Source organism: Pelophylax lessonae, assembly GCF_965119305.1.
Source record: "Pelophylax lessonae genome assembly, chromosome: 6".
NCBI lineage: Eukaryota > Metazoa > Chordata > Amphibia > Anura > Ranidae > Pelophylax > Pelophylax lessonae.
This window is the reverse complement of record NC_138773.1, coordinates 70,163,808-70,187,315: the sequence shown is the minus strand read 5'-3', so window position 1 is coordinate 70,187,315 and position 23,508 is coordinate 70,163,808. Positions and strand designations below refer to the sequence as shown.

The following is a 23,508-nucleotide window of genomic DNA, read 5'->3' as shown; positions in this document are numbered from 1 at the left end:
GTTCAATTATTTTTGAGAGAGACCATCAACCTTCTTCCCATCTGGACATTGTTTGGGTCTTCACATTGGCTTAGAAATTGGCTTTGACACCATTAGTACTCACTGATGTTCTCTCACACCAAAATAAGAGCAGCAGCATCAGAGATAAGTCCAATGTTCACTAGAAGATCACTGAAAGCAAATACGAATGAATGCAACAGAGAATACATTTCTTCACTGCAATTATGTGCAAATTGACTGTAAAAGCTTTTGGGTGTAGAGGCCTTATAAATCCTAAAGGTGCTAGTCCAAATATGGCAGGGAACTTATTCAGTGCACAGAGAAAATGATATCAGAGGTGTGTTGGTACTTTCGGTAGACAAGGGCTGGCCTACATAAGCACTTAAAGTATAACTAAAGGCAACATTTTCTTTTAGTTTTTGATAGACTAGAGATGGATTAGAAGACCTATCTGTTTTTATTGCTGTCTGTACCACTGTTATGGAGATTCACCCTATTTTTCCTGTTTACCGTTATCATTGAAAGTGAAAGTAGAAAAAAATCCCACATTTTGGGTTGTTCCTGGAAAAGTAAGAGGGAAAATCTTGCAATGGGGCACTAGATCTGGTGACCTGGGGGACCCCAAGGAATTCCCTTAATTGGCAGGTGTTTCCTCTCACTTCCTGTTTTGGCTATGGGGCAGGAAGTGAAGGGAAATCTCCGCAATGGGACACAGATGACGGAAAAAATATCTGACAAAGGTTATAACCCTCCCTCCCAAAATGAAAAGAGGTTTTGCCTATAGTTCTACAGGTCTACTTTAATCTACTAGCTGAAAATGGTAAAAGCAATGTAAAAGAACAAGAGACAAACAGCAAATTATTACTGGCCTTGTTTCCCAAGTCAAACTTGAAAGTGGATGTGTCTTCCTCCCCATCCTGGATAGTGTCAATCCCTTTGGTTTTCATAGCGTTGTACAAGACTGTGGTTACCTTCAGCAGCTCTTTTACAGAGTATCCATCTGCCTGGTACAGTTTCTTTGTGTTCAGTTTAATGTGGGCTTTGGTGGCCTGCAACAAAAAACATACAGACTTGCACACTTCTTCTTCACAAATCAATAGTTTATATAGACCCATTTATTTTTTCTTTTAGAAAATACTTTTTTCTAGTTTTTCATCCTTATCTGCATCTCAGTACTGCTGTTCTACAACAGCCCATTTGTAGCCACTTTATGTCTCCATGTTTGTGCTCCAGCAGTGGCTCCATATTATTGTTCAGGGTGGGCTCCCTAGTTTCACCCAGAGGCCCACGACAGAGTGACAACACAGAAGAGCAACTGGGAGATAGAGACAAAGTGTTGTCACCCAAAACAGAACATAAGTGAAGAAGACAAGACATTATTTTAAAAAAGTTGCAGATTTAGGCCCCTTGCAAATGGGCATCATAATGGACTGATTTTTACTCAGGAACTTGTGACATCCGTGTGCAAAGGGCCAAAAACTGTGTGTAAAGACCTGAGTATTGTTGAGTATAGGCAAGTAAAGGTCTGTAAGCATATAGACGAGTATAGATGAGTAAGGCCAGCCATACACGGTTTGAATCGGCCAAGATTCGAACCGTTAAAGGGGAGGCTGAATGTACCAAGTTGATTTATCGATCAACTTGGGTACAATCAGCCTGTCAAATTCTCTTGTGATTATCACTAGTGGCTGCTATAGCCGCTAGCTATAATTAATGCCTTTTCCCGGCGGGGGGCAGCTTCCCCTACTCTGCCCCATCCTGGTGCAGAGTGGCAACGTTTGGCCCAGGGGGCAAGTACAAACAAAAAGCCTATGGTGCAGCGACTCAGCCCACCTCCCACAAGTTCCCTCACCCTTACTCCCACTCTCCCAACCCTCCTCCTGACCCCCATTCCAAGCTGAAGCCCTGCTCCAGATACTCTCTACTGACTGGCTGAATCTGGGTTCTTGATCTGGCCAGCAAGGGGAGGTTGGGGGGAGCCAAGACAGCTCGGTTGGGGCTGGCCGGGGCAGAAGAGTCTCTAGTGGGGCATGGAACTGGCCTCTGCTCGGACACAGTTTACACCATCCATGCTGGGGGGGGGGGGGGGGGGGCTATGCGCTTTGTCGTTGTCTTCAACTCGTAGGTCAGCAGTGGGGAGTTTTTACTTCTCTTCACCAGGAATCCTTTAGGCATGTCTGTGGCAGAAGCAGTGCAGCCTTTTTACAGGGCATCAGGGTGGCCCAGGGGGCAATTTCCCCCTTGCCCCCTGGCCCAGTCCTCCCCTGCCCCCATCCCCCTGCTGGGAGAAGACAATTGCCCGGCAGGAGGGATTTTCACATCAACACGGTCTGTGTTGATGGGGAAATCAAGCGAAATTCGCTCTGTGTATAGCCAGCCTTAAATTCTTCTTCATTGCCAGTATTGTAGTTACTGTATATCACTTGTATGCAAGTAAATTACTGCACTCAAATTAAAAAATTTTGTTTTACTACTCTGTACTCAAATTCTGTATTACTGATCTTTACTTGGCTTTGTGCAATGTCCTAAAAGTACATTACCAATTTAAAAATAATATGAGATTTTTGCAAATGGGTTTCTTCAAAATACATACGTTCACACGAAAATAATGTGATATATCCCATCACAAGGCACTTCAGAGAGAAAAAGAAGCAGTCAATGATCAAATGTACACAAAGATAAGGGCATGGAGAGTCGATATAAGAAAAGACTATTTCTGTGCTGTCTTTCAAAAGATATGAGAGGAAAGCCTCAAACTGTCTTAGATGGGTTAGGCTGGTATTTTATCTCAGTGTAAATAACTCTACACCAGAGAAAGGATTTTGAAATGCTCCAACTCTGTTAAGACATATTTTGCCAAATTCCTAAAATATTATTATTATTTTTTTATCAAACTAGACAATGGAGGACCTGCAGAGCACAACTGAGAATATGGAGTTTATTCAACTTTATTTTAAAAGGGTCCCAAGCGTTCAATATAAAATTTATATTTTCTTAAATACACATTAAAAATGTTATACAATGTAAACCTCATACAATCAAGGTTATAACAATGGCACATGTAGTTACAAACTGTATGCGCTTCAAACCATCGGTGCCTTTAAAAAGAAACGTAACTTAGGTTTAAATTAGCCAAATACATTCCAGGTGCATTATAGCAAAAGATGTGCAAAATCAGTCACATACTGGAGTTCAAAAGCTTGCCCTCTGCCAGCAGATGCAGAGTGGGGACCCCTGTGCTCTGTGGTAAATCAATGATCTCTTTGCTGCGCACCAGCTACTGAGTCAAAGTCAGACCTTTCCAATCAGCAGAAGCATGGAGCATAGCACTTTGTACAGAGTCACTGTCTTTCACATGGGATACCTTTCCTTTAGCCACACTAATGACCAAACAGATGACATGAACAAACTGTAGTAAACTCTCTTGATGTCATATACACCAACATGATCACTTGTGCATTTAGGAGAGAGCGACACAAAGCCAATGCTCTCTCCACCTGTCCAGTGCATCACCACTATCTCACTCCCGGTTACAGCACGGAGTCCATATGGGCACTTTGCTTAAAGCAGAGTTCCATTGGTTTTTGTGTTTATTAAAAGTCAGCAGCTACAAAAAGTGTAGCTGCTGACTTTTAACCAGTTCTGGACCGGAAGGATTTGCCCCCTTAATGACCAGGCCATTTTTTTGCGATTCGGCACTGCGTTACTTTAGCGGAAAATTGCGTGGTCGTGCGACACTGTATTGATATAAAATTGATATCCTTTTTTTCCCATAAATAGAGTTTTCTTTTGGTGGTATTTGATCACCTGTGGGGTTTTTAAAACCTGATCGGGTTCAGATGGAAAGACAAGCGATCCGACCATCATCAATGATCCCCTGATGACGTCAGCCCGGCCTGACGAAACGTGCGGCGGGAACGTGAGACCGTAGACTTCCGGGTTGGCGGAACGCTAGCGTGGAGCGGCGTTCTACACTCCAACGAACCGAGAATTGTGATTGTACTAAGGCGGAAATTTATACGAAATGTAGTAAGTGCAATATGTATCAATAAAATGTTATATTAAGCTGATATACTGCACAATGAGAGCCTTCTTTTATTACTCCTATATGTCCTGTAACTTGGAGTTCCATAAACATCTGATCACACATCCTTGCTGGTGAGAGGAAAAGTTATGTGGATGGTCTGGATTCTTTGTGGATACCAATGCTTATTGTGACCCCCCTATAACCAAGGGGTCATGTCCTTCTGGTAAGGAGTATTTATTAAGAGCACTGGGTGAAGGTGTGGAGGTGAAGGTTTTAGATGCCACTTCTGTCAAGTCTGTGCTTTTAATTACTGCTGCGGTTAACCATCTAATCACCTTGATGTTTTAAGCACTTAAGGACTTTATTTATTTGTTTATTTATTTATTTATATCAAGCCTGTGCTTTTATCAATTGTTGTGGTTAACAATCAATCACTATTGATGGTTTTAAGCATGAATGGACTTTTATGTTTATTTGTATTTATTTATTTGCACTAATGCACTTTTTTTAAGTGATTGTTGAGCGCAATATATCTTTTTAATCCCACATATATCACGTCAACACGTTGTTTGTTTGCAGCTCGCAGTGTGTAAGATATTCCCACATATTAATTTATTTATTTATATATTTATTCATTGACTATTTATGTATTCACGATTATTTTCAAAGTTCACAATAACTATTGTATTCAACACACCCATAATATTTGAGTGTGAATACCCATCTGCGCAGTTCATTTTGGTGATCACCATTTTTTCTCAACCTTCTACATATGCTTTGGAGGTGTGATAAAATACGCCCCTTCTGGTCTCAAGTCACTCTTTATCTCTACAAATTTTTATCTCCCTAATATTTATAACCCAAAGTGCTGTATACTGTGGATCCTGGAGGACATAGATCTCCACTCCCATCAAAAACAATTTCTTAGGTTTTTGCTATTCTATGCCAGAAAAACTGTGGTGTTACCATGGGTTCATTCAGAGATTGTCCCCATCAATCTCTGGAAGAATTTGATCAGTTACTATCACTTTTTAAACTAACTTTTGAAGCAAGGGGATGTCCTAAAAAATTTGATAAAATTTGGAGACAATGGTGGATACATTTTAAACTTTTGAATAACCCAAAAAATGATTTGCTTCCTTTTTGGCCCTCTTAAATCATCAAGGTATAATGTGGTTGTCCTGTACTCAAATGTCTCAAACTTTTTTTCTATGTGGAGGGATGCAATAGTCTGTGTCTGTATATGTAACCTTTACCTGGATTTGCTTATTGTATGACATAATATCTTTTTGCCTAGACCACTCCTTTAGTGCCGGTTCACACTTATGCGCTTGTACTGCGAATGCGATGCGTTCTAAATAGTCTCCAATCGCATGCATTTACAAAATACATTGAATTCGTGACGGTCGTTCACATCTATGCGTTGCGATCCAGATGCGAATGTGATGCGATGATAAAAAGGGTCTTGTGCGAGTTTACAGCGTTGCGAATTTAGTCTCCATAGACATCAATGTAAATCGGTCTGGACTCGCATTATCAGTTCAGATATGTGTGAATTGTTATGTGCAAATTCTTATTTTTTGTTTGATTTTCCCCTCAGCTCCACCCCTCCTGAGCTTAACATAATCAACGCAATCAAATTTTCATTACAATCGCGCTGGTACTATTGAAAAACACAAGGTAAACTCGCACTGCAAATTCGCATTGCAAGCGCAAGCGCATAAGTGTGAACCGGCACTTAATATTGTTAGTTTAGTGAGGTTTAATCGTTTATGTCTTTGATATATTTCTCTAAACATATTGTTAATATCTTGCTTCCTTGATGTATGGCAGCACATGGACTATGATGCTTTATTTGGTAAAGGCCTGGCATTTGTAAGGCCCTGTTTATTTTCTTCAAATTGTTTTCTTTTTTGCATGTACTGAATGTAGCTGTGCTATGTTGACTACTGTCTTCTAATTTGTTGTGTGCAATCATACACTGTACTGTATGCAGTTTGATACCTATCACACTATGTTACTACTGCCTTCTGCTGCTGTACTATTTTTTTCTCGTTTTCTGCTTTGTAAACCACATAGTGAACGTAAAAATGTTTTTACTTATTCTTGAAATCAGTTTAGCTAAAAAAAATATATTGCTATCCCTAACAAGAATAATAATTACGGGATTCTGGCAAATTCATAATTTGGTGGATTTAAAAAGTAATAAGACTGTTAATAGAGGCACGTAAAGAAGATAACCAGTGTGATCCTACATTCACAATCAAATGCTTTCCAGGAAAAATAGCACTGCCGCCAATTATGACAACAATTAGTCACCACAGAGGTGGGCTCCAAGCTGGTTCCTCATGGCTGTGTAATGGCATTCTAAATCTTCAAAAGGAGAGGTTGAGTTTTGCATCATGCAGTAATTGTTCAGGAAGGCAGCGCCTAATTGCATACACTGCTAGACGGAACAATGATGTCCGGGGGTGGGAGGTGATGTAAGAAGCCTGCAGGGAAAATCTATAAAATAATGTCCCCGGCTGATTCCTTGAAATATAGAGTAGATAGGAGCTGATCAGTGACATATCGCCCAATGCTAGACCTGTGGTGATAAATGACAAGATGCTCTTTCCTTTACTGTAAATATACAACAGTTTTCCTAATAGGTTATTAAAACCCTGGCTCACCATTTTACATTTGGAGTATACTTTCTATTCATTCTCAGATATATTCCTATTTGATTCCACTTCTGCTTTTTTATTCTACTTTCCTTCAGACCCCCCCCCCATATTCTATTGCTGTTGCTTGGAAGCCAATAGAGCATACAGGTGCCCCCATGGGTACAAGAATGGTTTCTAAAGATAACACTACCGGGCTGGTCATGTACAATATATCTCATAGCAGATTTCAGAAAGATGCAGTGCTTGCATTGAATCCCTGCAGTCCTGTCCAAGGGAAGGAGAGAAATCTGAGGAGCATAAGCCTGTGAGGGCTACAGAAAATACAATGGCACTTTTCCACTGCAAGTACCGGCTCGGTTCTACTCGGGCCCTGCTTGGCCCGCTTTGCTTTTCCACTGCTGGTACCGCATGGTACGGTGTTGGAATGGTTCGGTACGGTTTGCTTTTCCACTAAAGTAGTACTAAAGTTAAGTGGGTGGGATAACAACGATTCTCTGACCAATCAGTGGCTAGTAGTGACTGCTTGCAAAGGATTGTGGGATATGGTACCGGTATGGTACCTCTTGGAACCACAATCGAGGTGGTACAGAGAGCCGTACCGTTCGGTTCCATGCAGTGGAAAAGCGCCGCCGTACCGTACCTACACCGTACCATGCGGTACCAGCAGTGGAAAAGCACAAAAGCGAGCCGATCCGTTCGGTTCCATGCAGTGGAAAAGTGCCATTGGGAGAAGTATGTGCGTTAATACGGTACCACATTTCTAGGTGCTGGCCACTGTGGTTCCTATTGATAACCCTCACTACTGTGTCCTATCCTGCAGTTACTATAAATCAGCAGAAAGAATACAGCAGCCAGCAGGAGGACAGCTTTTTGAGGAGTCAAATAGGATCTGCTCACAGAACTCTACAAGTGGGTGAGGTTTCGGTAAACCAGCTACGAAACAGCTAAGTATATACCTGCTTCCTTCACAGGTTGTGTTGAGTAAATAGATACACGCCCATGAAACAAAGACAAAGTTGGTACCCAAAACTGTCCTCAGGATTTGGAAGGCTTTATACTCCGTCAGTTTAGAGTAAAAAATGAATGATAACCCTAGAAATACTGCTCTCGCTCCAGTGTGCCGGGTCACACTGAAACCTGAGGCTGCTGTTTTTGTAAACCTTTTTGTAAACCGTCATCTGTATTAGTTTAGTAAATGTTATTTTTAATTGTGCATGTTATTTCACTGGTACACCGTTGAAAGACTTAAAGCGTAACTCCACTTTTGTTGAGAAAAAACACTCCCCTCTGGGTGATCTCTTTACATTACAACAATTTTAACCACTTTACTACCAGTCACGTAACCTCTACGTCAGCAGACTTTGCGGGGTTATACCGGGATGATGCCTCTAGCTAGAGGCATCATCCCGGTACCGTTGTTTGAAGCCGACGGTCGGCTTTCCGTCGGTAACGATCGATGCGGCTCGGGAGCCGCTCGATCGTTACCCGGGGGGGCGGGAGGGGACGTCCCCCCCCCTCCCGCCGCCTTCCGCGGCTTTGCTCGGGGCTACCGTCCCACCGGGAGCCCCGAGCACCCAGCCGGCACGTCCGCCGGCTGGATGGAGTCCCGATGAATGCCGGAAACGGCATCGATCGGATCTCCAATGACGTAACCCGGAGGCAGCGTCCATGACGTCACTTCCGGGTTACTGTGCTGCAAAAGGCGGCAGATTTGAAAAACGGCTGTATGCAAAAATGCCGTTTTCGGCGTTTTGCATACAGGGAAGTGTAGTGGAGGGGTCTAGGGTCTTTTAGACCCTCGATCCCTCCATAAAGTGTACCTGTCACGACATATTGCTGTCACCAGGGATGTTTACATTGCTTGTGACAGCAATAAAAGTGATCAGATTTTTTTTTTTTTTTAAAAACCTGTAATAAAGTTTAAAAAAAAAGAAAAAATAAATAGGAAAAAAAAAAAAAAAAATTTAGCCGTCCCCGTCACCGTTAGCTCGCGCACAAAAAAAAACGTATACGCAAGTCGAGCCGCAAATGAAATCGCTGTTCAAACCACACATGTGAGGTATCGCCGCGATCGCCAGAGCGTGGGCAATAATTAAAAAAAAAGAGCTACACACTAACTCTAAACTGGTAACCGTTAAATAAATTTAAAGCGTCGCAGATTGAGATCTCTATTGACCGTAGTTTGTCGCCATCCCACGGGGGGGCGCAATTTTAAACCGTAACATGTTTGGTATCTATTTACTCGGCGTGACATCATCTTTCACAATATACAAAAAAAATGGGCTAACTTTACTGTTTAGTATTTTTTAAATGCAGTGAAATGTGATTTTTCAAATTTTTTCCAAAAAAATGGCGTTTTAAAGACCGCTGCGCAAATACCGCGTGACAAAAAATTTTGCAATGACCGACATTTTATTCTCCAGAGTCTTTGCTAAAAAAATATATATAATGTTTGGGGGTTCTAAGTAGTTTTCTAGGAAAAAATACTGGTTTTAACTTGTGAACAAAAAGTGTCCGAAATAGGGCTGGGGCTAAAGTGGTTAACAAACTTTGCTGCAGATTCCTACCTTTTGTTATTCTGAAGAAATCATGGGTCTAATAGGAGTGGTTTCATAATTATCTGTCAGCTGTGGCAGCTGCAGGGCTCTAATGAGGAAAGCTGCTGGCCTGCATCCCTTTAGACGTGTTCCTATCGGAAGTAACTCACCAAAAATTACATTTTTGTTGCAGGGGATGCCCAAAATCTGACTTCTATCTTAGGCAGACTTCTGGGAAAATTGGTGAGCCAATAAGGAAATTATGTTTCTGGGGTGTGGTCAGTACACATTCTCAGTACACAATGTCTCCAGGTAGCCATATTGCATTGCATTTCCAGAAAATTACAACAGCTGCAGATTGAAAAGGAAAGGTAATTTTTTATAACATTCAATACAATATGATTTGTGTTGCAATTGTTTACGCTATATTGTTTTATTTATTTGCTATTTTTTTTCTCCATGAAAGCGGAGTTACCCTTTGAGGCTGCTTACACTGAAGTCGGGCCGTTTAATGGGGAATTTGAGCGCTGATCCCCGCTGAGCAGGCAGATGGCTGGTGTGTTTCTGCTCCGCTTTTGCACAATGGATACAGACACAGCCTCCTCTCCTATAGGTGGTGGGTCGGATGTAAACGGATTGTCTGTCTATTTACACCCTACTGCCATCTGATCCAATCCATCAGACGGATTGGGATCCCCATCTGTCTGTTTTTAGTGGATAGGATCAGATGTCAGTGGGTGTAAACGGACACATGTCCATTGACACCGTCACTCCCTAAAGGAGACAGGAGGGTCTGTTCGGGTCCACCTAAAAAAAATAATAGGCGGACCTGATCGTGTCACTAGTGTGATAGAGGCTTAATCACACAAACCGCATTCCCTTGGGGACACTGCAAATTAATTTAGGATGAACAATGCCAGGCAATTGGAGATCACTTCAAGATTTGATCATTGAATTAGGAGTCAAGGTGCCAAAGCACTAAAATGGTGGCAGTGGTAATATTTTTTAAGCCATGGTATGGGATCAAATGTCAAACATTTCAACCTAGTATGGCAGCCATGCCGATATTTTGGATTCTTCACTTTTCTCTAAAAAAAAAAAAAAAAAAAAAGGGGGCCAGGGCCGAGACCTGCTCACAAAGAGATCTTCCGACACTAATTTTGCTGATTTGCTTTTTAACCACTTGCCTACTGGGCACTAAAACCCCCTTCCTGCTCAGGCCAATTCTCAGCTTTCAGCGCTCTTGCACCTTGAACTACAATAGCGCAGTCATGCAACACTGAACCCAAATTAAATTTTTATCATTTTTTTTTCAAACAAATAGAGCTTTCTTTTGGTGGTATTTAATCACTACGGGGGTTTGTATTTTTTGCTGAACAAAAAAAGAACGAAAAAAAAAAAAAAGTTTTTATAGTTTGTTATAAAATTTTGCAAACCGATTATTTCTCTCCTTTATTAATGTGCGCTGATACGGCGGCACTAATGGGCTCTGATAGGCTGCACTGATGGGCACCGATAGGCTGCACTGATGGGCACCGATAGGCTGCACTGATGGGCACCGATAGACTGCACTGATGGGCACTGATAAGGCGCCACTGATGCGTGGCATCGATGGGCACTAATAGGTGACACTGATGGGCACTAATAGGCGACACTGATGGTTGGCACCGATGGGCGGCACTGAAGGGCATTGGTAGGTGGCACTGATGGGCACTGGTAAGTGACACTGATAGGCAGCACTAATGATGGGGCACTGATAGGTGGCACTGGTGGGCATTGATAGGTGGCAATGGTAGGTGGCACTGGTGGGCACAGTTGCTTTTCCTCTTCAGGACCAATGTCCCTCTGACAGCAGCAGATCAGCTCTTTTTTCTCCTCGCGCTAACAGCGTGAGGAGAAAAAAAAAAAAAAGCATTGCCGACTGCGGTTTACATCACATGATCAGCTGTCATTGGCTGACAGCTGATCACATGGTAAGGAGCCAGGACCAGCCCCTTACTCTCGTGGACTCGCTGATCACAGAGCGAGCCGTGTACGCCCTAGAGGAAATGAGCCGCACGTGTGTGCCCCAGAGGGAGCGAGCCGCATGAGCCCCAGAGGGAGCGAGCCGCGCGAGCCCCAGAGGGAGCGAGCAGGCAGTTCAAGCATGGGAGGACATACAGTTGTACTCATAAGTTTACATACCCTGACAGAATAGATGATTTCTTGGCCATTTTTCTTTTCTTTCACTCATGGTTAGTGTTTGGCTGAAGCCATTTATTATTCCTGCAGATCCTTTGAGAATTCTTTTGCTTTCACCATGACTCAGTATCCAGAAACGTCAGTGCAGCACTGGATGAAAGATGCAAGGGTCTGTCAGGAGTCCAGAATTACACTGACCTTTTATACACACACACTAATTACTAGCAAACAGACCACAGGTGAGGATGGTTACCTTTAACCACTTTAGCCCCAGAGGATTTCACTGTGTAAAAAGGGAAAATGGTTATCAACTACTTACCGTAATTTTCCTTTCCTGATGGACTCCATGGCAGCTTATGTGTGGGTTAGTCCCGCCTTCTCCTACCTCATAGGACCCTACTCCCATAAATTTTTACTCCGTGCCAGAAGCCGTGTTTCATAAATAGCCTACTCCAGCAGATGGGAGGGGACTCCAGCTGCCATAGAGTCCATCAGCAAAGGAAAATTACGGTAAGTATTTGATAACAATTTTCCGTTTTCCTGACAGACTCCATGGCAGCTTACGTGTGGGAAATAACTAGCGAAACACGCAAGGGTGGGAAACTGCTGGCCAAAAGAAATTGAATTTGCACCATCAACAGACAGTACTAGCAAACCAAAGTTAACAGAAGACAATGAAGCTGGCTCAATACAATAATGAGTCATGAAAGTGTTAATGGAAGACCATGAAGCCGCCTTGCATATTACTTCAGGGGCCACTTGACAAGAAGCCGCCCAGGACGTGGACACCCCTCTTGTCGAATACGCGGTCACCGCTTCTGGAGGAGCCAAGCCCTTAGCCTTATATGCCCATTGGATGGTCTGAACAATCCATGCCGCTATGGATCTTTGAAGAGGCCCACAAGCCCTTGTTCTTCCCATGGAGGAGAACAAATAGATAATCTGAACGCCTGAAGGAAGCTGTTGCATCCAGGTACAGTCTCAGAATTGCACCCACATCGAATGGATGTGTATCCGGAGCATCTGACGATTTGAATGTTGGAAGGAAAATCTCCTGGTTCTCATGGAAAACTGATACCTTGATAAAGGTTATATTTCTACAGCCGAAACGTGTCTGAAAACCGTCAGTTTGGCTCACATTCAGCCCGGATGTCTTCACAGTTTAAACGACGAATCACCTCAATAGAACTAAAGTATAAGAATAACTAGCGATTGTTACTACCACTGTTGTCTTTACTGCTCTCACTTTGTATGTAAATTGTATAAATAAATATTTTTTAACTTATGCTACTGCCTACACAATCCCAATTCTTTTGGCTTGAGGAACCAACCAAACACAGTACCTCGTGGAAAACAGAGACCACCTTGGGGTGTGATCCCAACATGGGGATAAGAACCACACGATCTGGAAAGGTCAGGAATGGTTCTTTGCAACCCAGAGAACTAATCTCAGAGACTCGGAGGCCGATATCAGAGACAGATCTTTAATGTAGAGTTGCTCCGTGTGACTTCTTCTGACATCAGAAAGGAAGTTCAAGATGAGTGGAAGATCCCATTTAGGGAACCTTGGCTTCCTCTGTGGCCCGAGTCTGGACGCTCCCCAAAAGAATTGACGAACAAGGGGATGAGACGCCCAAGAATTTCCTGTGAAGGCCAAAATAGCAGAAACTTGCACACATAGTGAGCTAACGGATAATGGCAGGTCCAGTCCCGACTGCAGGAAACCAAGGATATGCTGAATATTCAGGTCATTGCATGACCCCCCTTTCTTGGTAACAAAATCCATGAACTTGGACCAGATCCTTCCATAGACCTTGTTAGTGCCCGCTCTTCTGGCACTTAGAGTAGAAATTGCCCCACTCGGGCAACCTAACGCCTCCAGCCTTTCCCTCTCAAAAACCATACCTTCAGGTACAGATGAGCCGGGCATGGGTGTAGAGTTGCTCCCTGGGACAGAAGGTCTGGCCTGATGGGTAGAGGAACTGGATCCCGAAAACTGAGGAGCATCAGCAGGGGAAACCATGGCCTGTTCGGCCAGTATGGGGCTATTGTTAGCACTTCCACATCTTTCATCCTGAGTCTCGCCAGAAACCGGAGAATGACAGGAACTGGGGGGAAAGGCATATGCCCTGTGGAATCTCCACTGGTCTGTCAGAGCATCCGTCCCAAAGGCTTGGGGACAACAGAACCTCACATAATACTGCGGAAGCTTGTGATTGCATGGGGATGCAAACAGATCCACTTCTAGGCGAAATTCCAGAGAAGTGAGCCACTGGAAGACATCGTTGTGAAGGCTCCATTCGTTGTTGTCCAAGCGGACTCTTGAGAGGAAATCCACTTGAACATTCTGTACCCCCGGAAGAAACACTGCAGTGAGGTTGACCAGGTGTTTCTGGGCCCGAATTAAGATTGGATCTACCTCCTTCAACAGGGAGCGACTGCAAGTGCCTCCTTGTCGCTTCACAAAGGAGACCGCGGTCATATTGTCCATCCTCAGGATCACAGAAGCCCCTTCTATTAGGTGACAGAATGCTTGCAGAGCGCAGAACGCGGCTCGCAATTCTAGAATATTTGACACTACCCTGTGAGCTTGGAAATCCCAGCTGCCCTGGGCTATCTCCGTCTGACAGAGGGCAGCCCATCCGGTGTTGCTGGCATCCATGGTAACTGTGATCCAAGAGATGGGCATGATGGAATGGCAATTGAGGAGATTCCTGCTCTGCAGCCACCATGGAAGGCTCTCCCGCATTGATGATGTTATGCGAATGAGGTGATTTTGATCTCCTGGACGCCACTGATGGAGAAACCAAACTTGGAAAGGCCGCATTTTCCACTGTGCCCACTTCACCATTGGAGTCGTGGCTACCATGGTCCCAACCACTCTTCTAAACTGAGATGCTCGAAGGTGAGTGGCCGTCATAGCTAGGCGTACCCTGTCCCTGACTACCGGGATCTTCTCGAGGGGCAAAGAAATTGTGCCTCAACTTGTGTCGAACTGAGCTCCCAGAAATATTAACGACTGGGTAGGCTCCAGGTGACTCTTCTCCATGTTCAGTAGCCAGCCGAAATCGCGAAGAGTGGCTATTACCTGAGACCTGTGTACCAGAAGTGGTTCTCGGTCTTGTGACAGTAGGAGCAGGTCGTCCAGATAATGGTGTAGACGGACGCCTTTGGTCCTGATCAAAGCCACCACTGCTAGTAAGACCTTTGAGAATACCCGCGGCAATGTAGTAAGCCCAAATCGGGAGACAGACAAACTGTAGATGATTCTGATCTACTGCGAATCGCAGGAACTTCTGGTAATCTGCAACTGGCACATGGAAATAGGCATCCTTGAGGTCTATTGACACAAGCCAGTCTGCCGGTTGTATTGCTTGACGGATGGTGAATAGTGTCTCCATCTTGAATTTCTCCTTCTTGATAAAAGAGTTCAGGTGCTTGAGGTCTATGACCGGTCTCCAAGCACCGCTCTTTTTCTGAACCAAGAAGAGAGGGGAATATAGACCCTGGAACTTCTCGTTGGTTGGAACTGGAACCACTGCACCAGGAAGCAGTGGAACGGAGGGGAAGGACGCGGAATGGAACGCTGTGCGTCCCACAGCCGAACTACAGAATAAAAGGGTTGGTATACCCGAGCTATGGAGTTCCTAATATAAAACTGTATTCAAAACCAGTGGTTTTAGCTGCCTCCAACCTACCACTAGGGTAAAGATGAATTGGGGTTTAAGAAGGTGTTGGTGAGTGGCGCTACCACCATGCACAGATCTGTTTGTGCATTAAAATGTGGGGTCTTCCCCTTGTGCTGTGTTCACAGAGTGCTAAAGTAAATTATGCAAATAAAGAAAAAAACGTGCTTTAAACTTTTTATTGTGATATCCAGGGGGTGAGTAGATAAGTAGATAAATTAATGTTAGGGTGTCAGCAAATAGGGTGATGAGTATCAGCCTTTCATGGGTGTGTCACCCTCTGGTCTTGTGCTTGAGGTGCAAGTGCTAGTACCCTTGGCCCCACTAGGTAAAGCACTTACCACACTGTCTCCCCTGCTGTAAGTGTTAGACTGGTGGGTGAGACTCGGCTGGTGGGTGAACTTGGCATTCTTTAATAGATATCCCACTGTAGCTATAGAATCAATATACAAAAAGGAAAACCTCCATTGCGTAGTATATCTGTACAAAAAGGGATACAATAGTATAGACTCACTATTGAGGAAGTTCACGATCAGCTTCTGGGTGTCCGGCCGCCTCGGCACTTCTGCGTTCCACGGTCCGGAGCCACTCAACTGTAAGTGACAAGTGACGCTGTGTCTCCGCCCTACGCGTTTCGTCACCATAACGTCATCTGGAGCGGCGCCATCTTACGCTACTCCCGGTGATTAAATAGGCCTCCGTATCCTGGTAACCAGTATGTTTACCTCTGCCATATTGGTAACCCTATTGAAGCCTGTCGGCGGCCATATTAGTACATAATCAAATTGCTCTATTTATTGCCGAGGCCAATTGATATATATGGATACGGTAAACCTGTATATATTTCATCATGTGAACTTCCTCTAGTGTACAATAATGATGATGCTAGAAGCATCCAATAAACCATAATTTATTATTACACCTTAAAAGTGCATGAGAAAACAATATAAAATAACAGTGTAAAAACACAGTATAAACCTCTATCATACAGGTGTTATAGAGACTAGAAAAATAAAAATAGAATAAAATTGCTTTGGTATTTAATGAGGTAGAAATTAAAATTTAAATTTAAAACTCCCTACAGGAGTGCATGATGCTAAAACGACCAAAAAAATTAAGATATATGAAGAACGCTGGAAATACTGAAAAATACTAAAAATTGCTTCAAAGTAGCTTACTTTACATGGAGGAAACGTCTAAGTGAGCAGTTGGGTTAGAAATGGAGGGAACCCCCACCTCACATCTGCTTGGGAGTGGGGTCTGCTTGTCTGGGTTGTCATATATATATATATATATATATATATATATTATATTTTTTTTTTCAAATTAGTTTTTATTGAAGTTTTTCAAACAACAAAATATAAATTACAAACATGTTAAGACAAGGATAAGTGGCAAATACAACATTAGTGTAGGCAAACAGTAGTAATACTACAACAACATTGTCTGATCAGATTCCAAAAAGGGAAAAAGGGAGGGAAAGAAGGTACTGGATGGGAAGCAATAATTAAGAGAGTTCATACCATTCAGTCCAAATGGAGAACATATAGGAGAACTTCGCGCTGACACCCGCTCTGCAAGCCAGCATAGATTCAAAATGAAAGTTTGTGCGGACAATATCAAGGACCTCCGAAACATTAGGAGCCAGGGTCGTTTTCCACTTTCTAGAATTAAGCAGTCTAGCTGCTAGAAGGACGTGTGTAACTACACTACGATATTGTGCTGGAAAGACCTCAATACCTAGATTTAAAACTGCCAGGGAGGGATTTGGACAGGTCAGGATACCTGTCATATCAGAGATAATACGAAATATTCAATTCCAAAAACTAGTGAGCGATCTACAAGACCAGAATATGTGATAGATATTGCCTACATGATTGCCCACAACCTCTCCAACAGTCGGGGGAGGAAGTCTGAGAGAACATGGATAACCTGTAGGGGGTGAGATACCATCTAACCGCTATCTTCTGGGTAAGTTCCCAGAGGTTAACACACCTCGAGGCCAGATAGACCACCCGGAAGGCCTGTTTCCATTGGTAAACCAACAGGAAGAGATGCAATTGCCCAAGAAATTTCCATCGGGGTGATGGGAGCATTGAGGGTCAAGAGTTGGTCGGGGTCTAGTCGTGGGAGATTCAGAGTACTGAGGAAGTCACAAATTAGTTCCTCGGTAGGCTGAGGGGTGGAAGGATCCTCGCAAAGATTGTATAGGGAGCTATAGTAGGTTGCGAAGGAGTCAGCAATGTCCTTAGGGTCATATAATTTACTCTTAGTGGTCGGGTGGAGCAGAAAAGGGATTTTAGTTTTCCGGCGTTGTTCTTTAAGCCTCTGGGCCAGAAGTTTGCCAGCTCTGTTGCCCATAGAGTAGTGGGATAGTTTTAATGCAGTGATGTGTTTATTGTATTGCCCAAGAAGGGAAATTCTCAAATCACAGCGTAACTGCGTGAGTCGGTCAGATAGGGCAGGTTCGGGAGATTGTTTATTTTGGAGCTCTAAGCATCGAATTTGAGAAAGAAGGTCGTCAACTTCCTTTGTCCTCCGCCTCTTAACCCTAGCACTTAATTGCAGTAAAACACCTCTGATATATGCCTTGTGGGCACACCACAGCGAGAAAGTGCTAGAAACTGAGGTACTGTTAATATCAAAATATTCCTGCAACCGTTTTGTGATCAGAGGAATATGTTCAGGCAGCTGGAGAATGTGCGAGTTTGCCCTCCAAAGGTATGCGGCTCCAGGGGTGTTCCCCTCCACCACCCCTACTGAGACCGATGCGTGGTCTGACCACGTTATGTCATGGATGGTGGTGGAGGAGGACACCGTCTGGAGCAAGAGCCTGTCTACCAAAATCATATCAATTTGTGAATACATATTATGTCTAGAGAAATTAAAAGGTAAAATCCCTCTCGGAGGGGTGTTGGCATCTCCAAACATAAGTTAGGTGGAGGGCGGGGGCTCTTGGAGGAGGAGTCTTAGGTAGGATCAACTGTAAGGTTATAGTCCCCACATACAATCAACTATCCCTTACGTACTGCGTTGATCTTGTGAAACAGTCGCTTCAGAAAGCGAAGCTGACCCATATTGGGGGCGTATAGGGACACAATAGTGTACAGTTTGTTGTTAATTTCAGCTACCAGGATCAAAAATCTGGCGTCCGGATCGGGATGTCTTACCAGAACCAGCGAGACAACAGGTAAAGGCAAAGCGTTTGTGTGGGAGGTAGCTTGAAAGCACGACAGGTGGCAGTTCTCAGCAGGGGTTATCATCTTGATAGCAGAAGCTTCCAGCATCTGTAGATCAGATAGGGAGAGGGAGAAAGGAGAAACACAAACAGGGAAAAACAATGGAGAGAACAGTTCGTTAAAAAAAGGAGGGTTCCAAGGGGAATCCATCTGCAGAAAAACTGCACATCTGAAGCGGAGGGGAACTTCGTGGGAAAGAAGCTCATCAGGGAGCCAGGACCCAGTGTAGGGATTTAAATGTAAAAGTGAACAGGAGCTCAAGTGTTCTTCTTTTTGGATTTCTTTTTATGCGACACCACTTGCCAGTCGGGTTGTAGGTGCTGGATGGGAGCAGCAGAGGGTTCAGAGGGAGGAGAAGAAAGAGGGATGAGATCCCATTCTCGCAAATGAGCCAAGCCCTCCTCCAAAGAGGTGACTACCACGGAGCAACCATCCTTGGTGATAGTAAGTTTTGTGGGGTACCCCCATCTGTACACAATAGCGTAGTTACGAAGCACTTTGGTGATAGGTAGGAGTGCTTTGCGTTGCATCATAGTGTGCTGAGACAAGTCAGGGAAGACTTGAAGGCGGGAGTGCCCTTCAGAAGGAGGAGGATTTCTCCTAAAAGCTGATGCAAATTGTTCCTTGACATGAAAAAAATGTATTCTCATTATGACGTCTCTGGGAACATTTTCAGGGAGATGAGGAGGTTTAGGTAGGCGGTGAATCCTGTCAATAAGCAGATCCATGTCAGAGAGCTCAGGGAAGTATGCCTGCATGAGGTCTTTAGCATATCGCGGTAGTTGGGCTGGCAGTACTGATTCAGGGACCCCCCGCAGCTATCCTCAAGGTCTGCGACTTTTGAGCGCAGCCATGCGACTTCATCGATATGTTCATTGCATACATCAATTAAGGAGTTGTGGGAGGATGCAAATTCCTCCATCTTAGTCTCTACATGATCCACTCTCCCCCCCCCCAGTGCAGTTACTTCAGACTTAAAGGAGCGCATGCATACCATCATGTCAGCATGCATGGTAGCTCTGAGTGAGACAAACATGTCCTTGAGTGCCGTGTCTGAGAGGGGTTGATTGGTGGTGGAAAGGCATCAATAGTGGCGCTGAGCTCCCTGGTGTCATCCAGGGAATCATGAGGGGCTCACCTTGTCCCTGTGCTGATCCGTGTCCATCCTTGGTTTGGACTTCGCCGGGCTCCTGGAGAGCGGTGTAGAGGCATCCGGGGATCTTGTAGAGGAACCCTGGGGTGATCCCGGGGCACGGGCGGAAGCAGGAGAGACGCGGGAGGACGCTGGTGAGGAGGCCTCGACACCATTTTGAGGTAGGCCGTAGAGCTGCACGATTAATCGTATGAAAATCGCGATCTCGATTCACCCCTCCTGACGATCTAACCCTGAGATATGCTCGATTCTTTGCATAGCTGCATAGCAGAGAGAACAGCTGTGGGGAAAAAAAAAAAAAAAAGCCTCCTGGCAAACACTATCAGCATAGTCTCCCAGTAACTATAAACAAAAGTGATTACATTGTATCTTTTTCTTCCCTCTGCCAGGGAGAAAGGAAGTTTAACCTCTTAAAGACTGGATTTTTCTGACATTTGTTGCTTGCAAGTTAAAATCAGTTTTTTTTGCTAGAAAAGTACTTAGAACCCCCAAACATTTTATATATTTTTTTTAGCAGAGACCCTACAGAATAAAATGGCGATTGTTGTAATATTTTATGTCACACTGTATTTGCGCAGCAGTCTTTCAAACGCAATTAATAGACTTTAATGAATAAAAAAAAAACGTAACAGTGAAGTTATCCCAATTTTTTTTTTGTTACACAGAGAATCGTGAGAGAATCGTGATCTTTATTCCAAGCTAAAAAATCGTGATTCTCATTTTGGCCAGAATCGTGCAGCTCTAGTAGGCCGCGACCCGCCGGGAGGAAGAAATGAGAGAGCTTCCGCGTGGTGTAGGGACACTCCTGAGGGTGGATGTCGGCCGTGATGTGGCGATGGAGCTCCGTATGAGGCGGTGGGTCCCGGTCTATGAGCGGAGCAGCAGGGTCAGACGTCCATCGCGCTGCGTGGTAGCCACGCCCCCCCATCATATATGTTTAATGGGAGCGTATTGGGAAAATTACTTGTGGGGGCGATAATGTGGATTTAAAATGCTTATATAAAAAAATTATACAAAAAATTATGTAAAAAAATTCTCTGTATAAAAAATTGGTATAAAAAATTGAGGATAAAAAGAAAAAAACTTGAATAAGAGAGGCTTAAAACCCATTTTTGTTTAAAAATCCGTAATGAAACAGTTTAGGTCAATGTCTATGTTAAGGCCTTCGGGCTGGAGGGTTTGCAATTTAAAAGGTTTTTTCAGATGTAAAAAATGCCTACCGTGCAGGACCAACAAGGGACAGGACAGGAGAAAAACTACATTCCAGTCTACGGCCATGGGCAGAGAGTATAAAATTAAAGAGACAATTACCTGTACAAGCACACACGTGACATATGTGATTGAATGTCCCTGTCGGTTACAGTATGTGGGTAGAACCACCCAACCACTGTTCATTAGAATAAGGGAACACATAAAAAAACATAAGAAAGGGCTTTGATAAACACAGCCTGTCACGTCATTTTAAAATAGCACATTCCCAAGACCCCTCAGTAATGATTTTTTATGCCATTGACAAAATCAAGGGAGACTGGAGGGGCAGTAACAAGAAAATCAACATATCACGCAATGAAACAAAATGGATATATTTCTTGCAAACCCTCCAGCCCGAAGGCCTTAACATAGACATTGACCTAAACTGTTTCATTACGGATTTTTGAACAATAATGGGTTTAAAGCCTCTCTTATTCAAGTTTTTTTTTTTATCCTCTTTTTCTTTTTATCCTCAATTTTTTATACAGAGAATTTTCTTACATAATTTTTTGTATCATTTTTTATATAAGCATTTTAAATCCACATTATCGCCCCCACAAGTAATTTTCCCAATACGCTCCCATTAAACATATATGACAACCCAGACAAGCAGACCCCACTCCCAAGCAGATGTGAGGTGGGGGTTCCCTCCATTTCTAACCCAACTGCTTACTTAGACGTTTCCTCCATGTAAAGTAAGCTACTTTGAAGTAATTTTTAGTATTTTTCAGTATTTCCAGCGTTCACATATCTTCATTTTTTGGTCGTTTTAGCATCATGCACTCCCGTAGGGAGTTTTAAATTTTAATTTCTACCTCAATAAATACCAAAGCAATTTTATTCTATTTTTTTTTTTCTAGTCTCTATAACACCTGTATGATACGTACTACGTTGATTACGTACTAATATGGCTGCCGACAGGCTTCAATAGGATTCAATATGGCGGAGGTAAACATACTGGTTACCAGGATACGGAGGCCTATTTAATCACCGGGAGTAGCGTAAGATGGCGCCGCTCCAGATGACGTTGTGGTGACGAAACGCGTAGGACGGAGACACAGCGTCACTTGTCACTTCCGTTTGAGTGGTTCCGGACCATGGAACGCAGAAGCGCCGAGGCGGCCGGACACCCAGAAGCTGATCGTGAACTTCCTCAATAGTGAGTCTATGCTATTGTTTCCCTATTATACAGATATACTACGCAATGGAGGTTTTTCTTTTTGTATATTGATTCTATAGCTACAGTGGGATATCTATTAAGGAACGCCAAGTTCACCCACCAGCCGAGTCTCACCCACCAGTCTAACACTTACAGCAGGCGAGACAGTGCGGTAAGTGCTTTACCTTGTGGGGCCACAGGTACTAGCACTTGCACCTCAAGCACAGGACCAGAGGGTGACACACCCATGAAAGGCTGGTACTCATCACCCTATTTGTTGACACCCTAACATTCATTTATCTACCTATCTACTCACCCCTTGGATATCACAATAAAAAGTTTAAAGCACGTTTTTTCTTTTTTTATTTATTTGCACCATTTACTTTAGCACTTAACACTTTTATGTATTTGCAGCAGTCCTTAAATGTGCACAATTTATAACAACTGTTCACTATTAGAATATTAACAGCATCTGGAATTGTCATCCAGCATGCTGGCACTATAATACTTCAGCACAGTGCACTTTTTGATATTCACGATATTTGTAATATCTTTTAAACACAGTGTTCTTATAAAGTGTTTTTGAACACAGCACAAGGGGAAGACCCCATATTTTAGCACAGTGCACTTTTCAACAAACACGGTCTATGTTTAAAACACTGTTTTTTCTGAAGTATTACCTTACGTCAATTGCATTTTAATGCACAAACAGATCTGTGCATGGTGGTAGCGCCACTCACCATCACAGCCGAACTAGACCAAACAGGAGAATATAAAAAAAACAAACTGCTGCCATAGAATGTAAAGCAGGGTACATCACCACTTCCACGACCAGACCTTGGACCATACGGACACCGCGGCTGCACACACGATGGGGCGTAATAATGGGCCTCCCGCTAATAGCTGGGATGATTGGCCATGTCGCTTTGCCTGCCATTGGCCAGGTTTGTAAGCTCTTCTGACAACTGACTCCACGCACGTGTCCTACCCCGCTAATAGCTAGGGCATGCTGGACATGAAGGGGACACCACCGGATCCAACGTGCAGACCACCAGGCCTGAATCGGGAAACTTTATGAGGTAAGATTTGACCATAATCCTTTCAGGAGGAGGACAAAAAAGGGTCCTACGGAGGTGGGGTGGTCCTTAAGTGGTTAAACAATCATGTTATATAAACCCCTTACCATATACTTCAATTTCTGTTCAAGAATTAGCTACTGCAAATGGTTTGATCACCAAAAGATAAATACAGTGGGGGAAATAATTATTTGACCCCCTGCAGATTTTTTAAGTTTGCCCACTTACAAAGAAACGAAGGGTCTATAATTTTTATCATAGGTGTATTTTAAATGATAGTAACAGAATGTCAACCAAAAATCCAGAAAAAAAAAAAAAAAACAAACACATGGATGCAAATGTTATAAATTGAGTGCACTGCAGGATTTCAATCCATGGCGGAGTATTGTGTTACCAATGGTTTGTTTGGTGAATGTGGTCCCAACTGCCTTGAGATCAATCACAAGCTCCTCCCATGTAGTTCTGGGCTGATCCCTCTCTTTCCTCACGATCATCCTTACCCCAGGAGGTGAAATCTTGCATGGAGCTCCAGA

At 43.5% G+C, this 23,508-nt stretch overlaps 1 protein-coding gene across 1 annotated transcript in view; it reads right to left on the bottom strand.

Moving 5' to 3' along the window:
• The window catches only part of CLUAP1 (clusterin associated protein 1), a 223,910-nt gene that overhangs the window by 159,248 nt on the left and 41,154 nt on the right, over positions 1 to 23,508 (bottom strand). Inside the window, exon 4 of the mRNA XM_082261862.1 lies at positions 870 to 1,049. Coding sequence (XP_082117988.1) covers positions 870 to 1,049 — 180 coding nt within the window. The remainder of the gene's footprint in view (positions 1 to 869; positions 1,050 to 23,508) is intronic.